Source organism: Corythoichthys intestinalis, chromosome 5, assembly GCF_030265065.1.
Source record: "Corythoichthys intestinalis isolate RoL2023-P3 chromosome 5, ASM3026506v1, whole genome shotgun sequence".
NCBI lineage: Eukaryota > Metazoa > Chordata > Actinopteri > Syngnathiformes > Syngnathidae > Corythoichthys > Corythoichthys intestinalis.
In genome coordinates this window covers 524,644-534,399 of record NC_080399.1, presented here as the reverse complement: position 1 = coordinate 534,399, position 9,756 = coordinate 524,644, and the positions used below count along the sequence as shown (strand labels likewise).

At 41.4% G+C, this 9,756-nt stretch overlaps 1 protein-coding gene across 1 annotated transcript; it reads left to right on the top strand.

Annotated features, from left to right (window-relative positions):
- The first annotated feature begins 1,829 nt into the window (after positions 1 to 1,829).
- LOC130915776 (uncharacterized) lies at positions 1,830 to 9,706 on the top strand. Its single transcript, XM_057835829.1, has 4 exons — positions 1,830 to 1,916; positions 2,986 to 3,079; positions 3,146 to 3,369; positions 5,954 to 9,706. Exons 1-4 carry the CDS (start codon positions 1,898 to 1,900, stop codon positions 6,517 to 6,519), a joined length of 903 nt encoding a protein of 300 aa, XP_057691812.1. The 5' UTR covers positions 1,830 to 1,897; the 3' UTR covers positions 6,520 to 9,706.
- Positions 9,707 to 9,756: the final 50 nt, after the last annotated feature.

Below are 9,756 nucleotides of genomic sequence, written 5' to 3'. Positions count from 1 at the left end.
TGGGTCACTTCCTGTTCAATTTGAGGAATTTCTGTGTCACTTCCTGCTGATTTTCTGGGTCACTTCATGTTAATTTGGTCATTAATTTGGAATTTTGAGGCGACTTCCTGTTGAATTTGGGGCATTCAACAGGAAGTCACTTCACAGGGTCTTTTTTTGCATACATTTATCTATCACATTCTGTTGATTTCAGGTTTCTTCCTGTTGATTTTGGGGAATTTACGGGTCACTTCCTATTGGGACGGGTCACTTCCTTTTAATTTAGGGGCATTTCTGGGTCACTTCCCATTAATACTGGATCCCTTACTATTGATTTTGGGGCACATCCGGATCACTTCATGTGCATTAGAGTCATTTGCTATTGATTTTGTGCGATACCAGCTCATGTCCTGTTGATATGAGCATAGGCGGAGTTTGACTTTTGGAGCAACATGTTGATGACCCCGAAACGTTGTCTCCGCAATAAAATTAACTTACAAGAATATTTATAATCCTAAATTGACAATGAGTGTTTTTTTTCCCCCATCATTCTTGAGGGGAATTCTAAATCAGGCTGCTTTGGCAATACTTTTTGCCAAGATTGTCATCCATTGAATATGGTACGCCCGCCGGTGTCGTGCCAATGTAGTTACCCCAGTCAAAAATTGCATCCCCTGGGCGGAGCCATATGGAGGTAGATTTGTGTCTTATGATCCAACCCCAAAAAAGGTTGCTTCAATTTAAAAAAAAATGTGTTTGAATGCAAAAATAAAATTGAAACTCAAACCCCCCCCCAAAATGCATGCCAACCAAAGCTATTTTTCTTTGATTTTTTTTTTTTTTTTTTTTTTGAAGTAATGTTGATGTGTTTTTTGGGCCACATTTTGGCTAGGAAATGTGTGTCCATATTATTCAATGAAAAATTAAGTTGCTTCAAAAAAAATATAGATTTTAAAAAAGAAAATCACTTCAATCAAAAAAAAGAAAAATTTCAATCATAGAAAAAGTTTTTGAATGCGAAAAAATATTTGAGATTGAAAAATTTGCATTTGAACAATTAATTTTTTATTGAAAAAGTTTTCTTTGATTGAAACAATCCTTTTTGTGTTTGAGCCATATTATGATTAGGACATTTGTGTCTAAATCATTCAATCCCCCCAAAAAGTTGCTTCAATCAAAAAAAATATTTTCGGTCAAAAAAAATCTTTTTTAACATTTTTTTCCCCCCAAATTAAAAAAAAAAAAATTATATGCAAAGCAAATGACCGTCTAAGGTGCTTGAAAAATAATTTGGACCCATTATAAAAATATATATATTTTTGTTCATGTCATTCATTTTTGTTGCAGTTTTATTGCTTTTCAACTTTTATATATATATAGGAAAGTCAATTACATGCAATGACACTTTTCAGACACCGGGCCAATCCTCCTCAATCCCCGGCAATCGGATTCTTCCACTTTGGAGGCAGGATTCGGAATTTTTCGTCTTCGCTGACACCATGAGCATGCGAGGCGAGTCCGCTATTCAGTCATTGCGTCTTTGTGTCGCAGAGTCTCCATTTAAATTGCCCCTCAGCCTCATTTAACTCATTGGCTGCCATTTGTGCCACTAGACGTACAAATATATAGTACAAGGGGGAGGGTCCAATGCATTGGACGTCTATGAACGTCAAAAGCACTGAAACGTATTTATTCAATGCCAGTCGTCACAGTTCATATGGATTAGACCTCTCAGCCCGCCAACGAGTGAAATTGTTCTCAACGTTCCTTTCCACATTGGGTTTCTGCTGAAGCACTACCGCTCGTCTGCCGCTGGATGGCGGCACACCACATCCTGCGTTCTAACAAGCCAAAAAGAAGAAAAACCGGAAAAAGAAATAAACAAAACAGCGGCGGCTTCAAATTAGCTGCGAAGAAAATGTCGTTCGCCTACAAAAGTAAGATTTTTCTTTTCCCTTTTGTTCGCGCTCTTTTTTTAATGGATCATTTGATCGCTAAATTGTTATTTGCCGGGGGGAAATGTGCACAAACATTTTCAGGAAGTGTTGACAGTCTAACTTACCTTTCTTCCGAAACCAAATGTGCCTTGTTTGACTGTACTGACGTGGCTTTTTGTGTTCAACGTGTATTTATCGAGTCATGTGAAAATGGTGTTTATCGCCTGCTCACGTGTGCTCGTTATGGAAATGTACCTGTCTTTAGATCTGTGTAGTTATGAGGATAAACATTTTCAAACGACAGCGCTGATAGTTGGAGTGTCGAAAAGGTGACTTTGTAGCCCAAAAGGTTATCGATATGCTCCCGCTAACAATCAATTTATCCTTTCAAAAAGGTGTCACTGTTTAAAATCAAAAAAGGAACCAACAGGCTGCTACCAAATTCATATAGTAGAATAGTGTCCACGTTAGCTCACTGGCTGCCATGGATGGTGCTACACATCCAATTCATTTGACGTTGGAGTCTTTTGTGGGCATTTACAGGTCACTTCCTTCCTGTTTATTTTAGGGCATTTACAGCTTACTTCCTGTTGATTTTGAGTCACTTCCTATTCATTCCTGAGTCTCCTCCTGTTCAACAGGAAGGGACCACATCAATGCCACAAAATCAACAGCAAATGACCTGCAATGTCCCAAAATTAAACTCATTGGTTGCCATTGAGCACTGTAGACCAATGTTCAATGCATCCCATTCACAGCCAGTCCTTTGTGGGCATTTCATGGTGACTTCCTATTTATTTTGAGGTCACTTCCTATTCTTCTGGGGACATTCTTCCTTTTCAGTAACCCAAAATCGACAGGAAGTGACCCATAAGGAAAAGGAAGTGACGGAAAATCAAAAGGAAATGTAACTCATTGGCTGCCACTGACGGTCCTAGATGTCCAATCTGTTTGAAGTGGGAGGGCGGCGGCAGCAGCGAATGAACAACTGCTGATTGCTAATTACAAGTGTGTCCTTTTTTCATCATAAATCTGCTCCCATTGAAACATTTTTTTTGCCTGTCCGCAGTGACGGAGCGGGACATCAGGAAGCTGATCGAGCTGCGCGCCGCCAACAGTGCCGTCTTCACGGGAGAGAAACATTCGGCCGTTCGGGGATGGAGGTCCGTCCGTCCGTCCGTACGGTCGCCCGCCCGCCCGCCCGCCCGCTCACGTTGTCGCCATTCCAGGGCCATCTGTCAGGAGATGGGTCTGCAGGGGGTGCTGTCAGCGCGCCAGCTGAAGAAGAAGTGGGACAACCTGAAGGTGAAGTACAAGGTCCTGAAGAACCCTCCGGTGGGAATGGAGACGACGGGAGGACCCTCGTGGCGCTGGTTCCGCCTGATGGACGAGGCCGTCGGCGGCCGGCCGGCCGACGAGCGGCGGGTCCCCTCGGCGAGCGGGGACGAAGTAGGTGAGCTTCTATCTCGGTTTTAACCGCTTGAAATGGATCGGATCTTCATCGTTGTCCATGGCGGGAAAATGAATTCATTTCGGGTCACTTACTGTATATTTCCTGTTGATTTTGGGTCACTTTTTTTTAAGCATTTACAAGTCATTTTCTTCGGGCAGTTCATTTACTGCATCATTTGAGAGTAGTTCTTGTTGATTTTGGGGCATTTCCTGTTGTTTTTGGAGAATTTAGGCGTCAAGTGACAAGGTCACATTGCTGTTGATTTCCAAGTCACTTCCTATTCGTTAGGCAGCATTTATAGGGCACTTCCTGTTGATTTTTAGGATCTTCTGGGTCACTTCTTGTTCATTTGGTTACTCCCTGTTGATTTTAGAACATTTCTGGGTCACTTCTTGTTGTGTTTTAAGGGGTTTCTCAGTCACTTCAAGTTGATTTGATCACTTCCTGTTGATTTTTGGAGAATTTTCAGGTGACTTCCTGTTGATTTTTTTTTTTAAAGTTCAAATGATCACAAAAAAAACCCAACAACAACAGGAAGTCACTTGAAAGTTTTTTCTTTTAATTTGTGGGCCACTTCCTATTGATTTTTGAGAATTCAGGAGACTTCCTGTTGATTTTGGGAGCATTTTCTATTAATATGGGGGCATTTCTGGGTCACTTCCCATTGAGGTGGGTCACTTCTTAATAATTTTGGGGCATTTTTAGGTTACTTCCGGTTGATTTTTAAGAGCTTCTGGGTCACTTCATTTTCATTTGGTCACTTACTGTTGATTTTGGCAAATTTTTGGGTCACTCCCTGTTTTTGTTTTTTAGGTGTTTCTCGGTCACTTCAAGTTAGCTTTGGTCAATTCCTGTTGATTTTTGGAGACTTCAGGTGACTTCCTGTTGACTTTGGGGGCATTTAAGGTGTACAAAATCAACAAGAAGTCACTTCACAGGTTTTTTTTTTTACATTAATGGGTCACTTCCTGTTGCTTTTGGTGAATTTCTGCGTCACTTCCTGTTAATTTGGGGACATATCTGGGTCACTTCCTGCTGTTTTTAGGTGTTTCTCAGTCACGTCACATTAATTTGGCCACTTCATGTTTGTTTTTGGAGAAATTTTAGGTTCAAAGATTTATTTTTTACATTTATAGCTCACTTCCTGTTGATTTTCTGAAAACTCAGGTTCACTTCCTGTTGGGCCATATCCTATTAATATGGGAGCATTTCTGGGTCACTTCCTATTGAGTTGGGTCACTTCCCAATAATTTTTGGCTATTTCTGGGTCACTTCATGTTGATTTTGGCAAATTTCTGGGTCACTTCCTATTAATTTGGAGGAATTTCTGGGTCACTTCCTTTCATTTTTTTTTAAGGTTTTTCTCAGTAACTTCAAGTTAATTTGGTCACTTCCTGTTGGTTTTTGGAGAATTTTCTGGTGACTTTCTGTTGGCTTTGGGGCATTCAGGTTATCCAAAATCAACAGAAAGTCACTTCGAATGTCTTTTTTTTTTCTTCAATTTATTAATTTGCAAAGTTCTGTGTACCTTCCTATTAATTTGGGGGAATTTCTGGGTCACTTCCTGTTGTTTTTTTAGGAGTTTCTGCATCACTTCTTGTTGATTTTGGGATCATTTCCTATTAATATGGGGGCATTTTAGGTCACTTCCCATTGGGACGGGCCACTTAATAATTTTGGACTATTTCTGAGTCACATCCTGTTGATTTTTAAGGGTTTCTGGGTGACTATATGTTAATTTGATTACTTCCTGTTTATTTTTGGAGACTTTTCAGGTCACTTCCTGTTGTGTTTTTGGATAATATTCAGCTGACTTCCTATTGACTTTAGGGCATTCAATTTATACCAAATCATCACTTCACAACTTTTTTTTTTTTTTACATTTTTAAGTCACTTCCTGTAGATTTCAGGTCACTTCCTGTCAGTTTTGGGAAATTTCTAGGTCACATACTATTGGGACAGGTATTTCTATTAGTTTGGGGGCACATTTGGGTCACTTCCTGTTAAAATAGGGTCACTTACAATTGATTTTGGGGCCTTTCAGGGTCACTTCCTGTTGATTTGTGTTGTTGATTTTGGGCAGTCATGGGTAACTTTTGGATCACTTCCTGTTGGTTTCAGGTTACTTTCTGATGATTTTTGGGGCGTTTCCAGGTCACTGCGTCATTAACTCATTGGCTGAAAATGTCAGCACTGTATTTATGGGTCACTTCCTGTACTTTACAGGCTTGCTTACTATTTTACAATTTGGGGCATTCTGGGGTCATTATGTATACATTTTGGGTCCTTTCTCGTTGATTTTGGGTCACTTCCATTTGGTTTTGAGGCATTTCCAAGTCACTTTCTTTCAAATTTAGGCAGTTCATTTACTGCATCTGTGATGTTTATAAAAACCGAGCCGCTTGAAAATGAAGCCGTTTCATAGCACAAGCTCCATGGACTATAATGTTACATTTATCGAGCGGCACTGACACAAAATGGCCGACAAGCGATAATGGCTCACAAAACACTTTACGTATGGAACATTTATGCTTAAACTTGAATTGGGTTGTGGCTTGTGACTGAAACCACCTTTCCCTTCTAGCCACGCAGGTCCATTTCAGCGTGGATATTTCTGAAACCGACGGAGACGTCGCCGCCGCCGCCGCCGCCGAAGACAAGAAAGAAGTCATTAGACTGCCGGTCCCTCAGAAAGTCCGACCGGACGGCGAGCGCTCCAGGGCGGAGACCCCGCTATGCCGCACGCAGGACCCGAATGAACACTACGGACACTTTGAGCGGGACCGGGCGGCGCTGGAACGAGAGCGGGCGGCTCTAAAGCGGGACCGTGCGGCTCTAGAGCGGGACCGGGCGGCTCTGGAGCGGGACCGAATGTGTCTGGATCGAGACCGGGCCTGTCTGGACAGGGACCGAGCCGTTTTAGAGCGGGAACGGGCGCGCCCGGGTCGGGAAAACGCGAGGACGCCAAACGCGGAGGCCGAGTCGCCCGGCGAGGAAGGGACCGAGTTCTACCGGAACTTTCTGGCCCCCGACGTAGAACCGCAGCGTCTGGAGAGAACGCAGAGACTCGTGTGCTTGTTCAATAAGCTCGCCGACAAACTCGAGGTGGAAAAAGTTAGCGCGGCGAGCGAGTTGACTTCTACGAGTTGACTTTTCTCAGTAAAACGTTAACACCTCGGCTGACATTGACGTCCAATCCGTTTGAAGTGGGAGGCTGATAAACTCGAGGCAGAAGCATGAAAAGAGCTTTCGTGGGCCCGACCACCATGGTTTGACGGCGGCCATGTTGGGAGGGGCGTTGTCATTGCATTGATGTTCAAATGAGGTCATTTGCTTGCCACCCTCCAACTTCAAAGGCTTTGGATGTCTACTCCTTCAAAATTGACAGGAATAGGATAGCCCTAAATGAACAGGAAGTGACCCGGAATGCCCCAACATCACCAGGAAGTGCTCTAAAATAACTAACTGGGTTGTCATTGATGGCTTTAGACTGACTGAGCCATTTGATGTGGGAGGGTTGGCAGCAAATATTTACCCATGTCAGATTGCAACATTGGAATATACCTTTTTTCGGGGTCATTTTCTGTCATTTCAGGTCCCTTCCTGTTCATTTGGGTCACTTCCTGTTGATATCGGGAGCATTTCAGGATCATTTCCTGTTGTGTCAGGTCACTTCCTATTGATATTTGGTCTCTTCCTGTGGATTCTGGAACATTTTTGGGGTTGTGTTGTCCTGTAGATTTGGAAGCTTCCTATAGATTACCTTCCTTCCTGATTTACTATTGACTTCCTATAGATTTAGGAGAACTTCCTGTAGATTCGGGAGCATTTTAGGGTCATTTTCTGTTGTGTCAGGTCACTTCCTATAGATTTGGGAGCCTCTGGGGTCCCTTCCTGTGACTATGTCACTTCCTCTTCATTTTGGGGTCACTTCCTATAGATTTAGGAGAACTTCAGGGTCCTTGCCTGTTGATATCGGGTCACTTCTTGTTTGTTTGGGGACCTTTCAGGGTCACTTCCTGTTGATTTTAGATCACTTCCTTTTGATTCAGGAGCATTTCGGGATCACTTTCTGTTCAATGCCATTGCCTGTTGATATTAGGTTAGGTGACTTCCTGTTGTGCCAGGTCACCTCCTATTCATTTAGGTAATTCCCTGTTGATATCGGGTCACTTCCTCCAGATTCGGGAGCATTTCAGGGTCATTTCCTGTTGTGTCATGTCACTTCCTGTGGATTTGGGAGCTTCTGGGGTCGCTTCCTCTTGATAACAGATCACTTTTTATTGGGGTCACGTTGCATTTTGAGCACTGTCATCTTGTAGTTTTTTCCTTTGTTTGGCTCTAATATTCTGCTAAATGATAATGCACAATATTGTATTATCTAGTTTGGATTGTGTGTTTGTAATGGTTTTAAACATAGGCAGAGTTTTGACTTTTAGGGCAGAGGGGGCACAACATGTTGATGACCCCAAAACGCAGTGTCAGCAATAAAATTTACTTACAAGAATATTTATAAGCAGGGGTGCACATAAGTGGTCCACATGCGCGCATGCGTACTGGACGTAGACAAACGCGCTGGCCCTCAACGGCTTAGATACGCTTTTGCGTACCGATGGCTGACCACTGTATTTGCGGCGGACACGAGAAAATCACTTCTCAAAATGTCGAAGAGGCAGGCCACACTGAGTAATTACTTCCGTGTTCCCCCACCCCTGTCAAAAGACAGACAGACGACAGAGACGACACCGGAGCTACCGAAAAAAAGGACTTTTGCTGAAAAGTGGCTACAGGAGGTACCGTGGCTAGAAGCAAATGATTCTCGCACGGAAATGCGGTACAAAATGCGCCGTGAGAATCCCAATGCCGCCGATAAGAGCAGCGCATTTTATGTAGGGTCAAAGAATTTCAGCCATCCGAACTTTGAAAAGCACGACAAAAACAGAGCGCATGTGGCAATTACGCAAACTGTCGATGTCAAACAGGACCCCACTCGCCCTAAGGACAAGTGGCTGAATAAAGATAATGAACAGCAACATGCACTGACAAACGTGTTTTTGCTCGCATTTTACAAAGCTAAACTTGCACGTTCAATGAGGTCTTATGAGGAGGACATCCCACTTTTTAAAAGGCTTGGAGTGAATGTGGGAGCCGCATAATGCCCTTTATTTTGAATTGGTGCTTTTTATTTCTTTACATTTCACTTCAAAGTAATGGCAATTCTGTTGTGCCAGTTGATGTTAATCAAGCATTAATTGTTAATATAAGTAATTAAAGTTAATTGGCTCTAAGTAAAGCTTGTCATAAATTTATCGCATCAGGCGGGTCGGCTCTCAAGCTCAATGAGGACCAAGTCACATCTCCAGGTCCTCCTCTGAGAACCTGGGCAAAAAAAAATTTGTGCACCCCTGTTCATAATAATAAGTTGACAACGAGTGATTTTTGTTTCCCATCATTCTAGAGGGGAATTCTAAATTGGGCTGTTTAGGCAATACTTTTCGCCAAGATCGTCATCCATTGAATATGGTACGCCCGCCAGTGTCGTGCCAATGTTGTTACCACAGTCAAAAATTGTATCCCCTGGGCGGAACCATATGGAGGTAGATTTGTGTCTTTATTATTCAATCCCAAAAAAATGTTTGAATGCAAATACATTTAAAACTAAAAAAAAATGATTTTTTTTTTTTTTTTTTGATTGAAGCAACTTCTTTGAAGTAATGTTGATTTGTGTTTGGGCCACATTTTGGCGAGGACATTTTTGTCTTTTTTATTCAATCAAAAAAAGAGGTTGCTTCAAAAAATATATTTTCAAAAAGAAAAATCTCTTCAATCAAAAAAAAATTCAATCATGAAAAAGTTTTTGAATGCGAAAAAATATTTAAAAATTTGCATTTGAACACTTAATTTTTCATGGAAAAAGTTTTGATTGAAGCAATCCTTTTTATGTTTGGGTCATATTATGAGTAGGACATTTGTGGCTAAATCATTTAATCCCCCAAAAAGTTGTGTCAATCAAAAAATATATTTTTTCAATCAAAGAAAAAAATCATTTGAAAAATAAAATTGCCCTTCCATATATATATATTTTTTTTAATGATATGCAAAGCAAATGACCGTCTAAGTTGCTCGTCACATGATATGTTCGAAAAAAATAATTTTGACCCATTATAAAAATATATTTTTTTGTTCATTTCATTCATTTTTGTTGCAGTTTTATTGCTTTAAAACTTTTATATGTATAGGAAAGTCAATTACATGCAATCACACTTTTCGCCCCCCATTAAATCCGCTTATGGTTTTAAATAAAAAAATTGAAGATTTTCTGGTCAATGTCAGAAGCAATTGCCGACAAAGCAGGGGAAAGGCCATCGTGACGTCACCGTTTGGCTT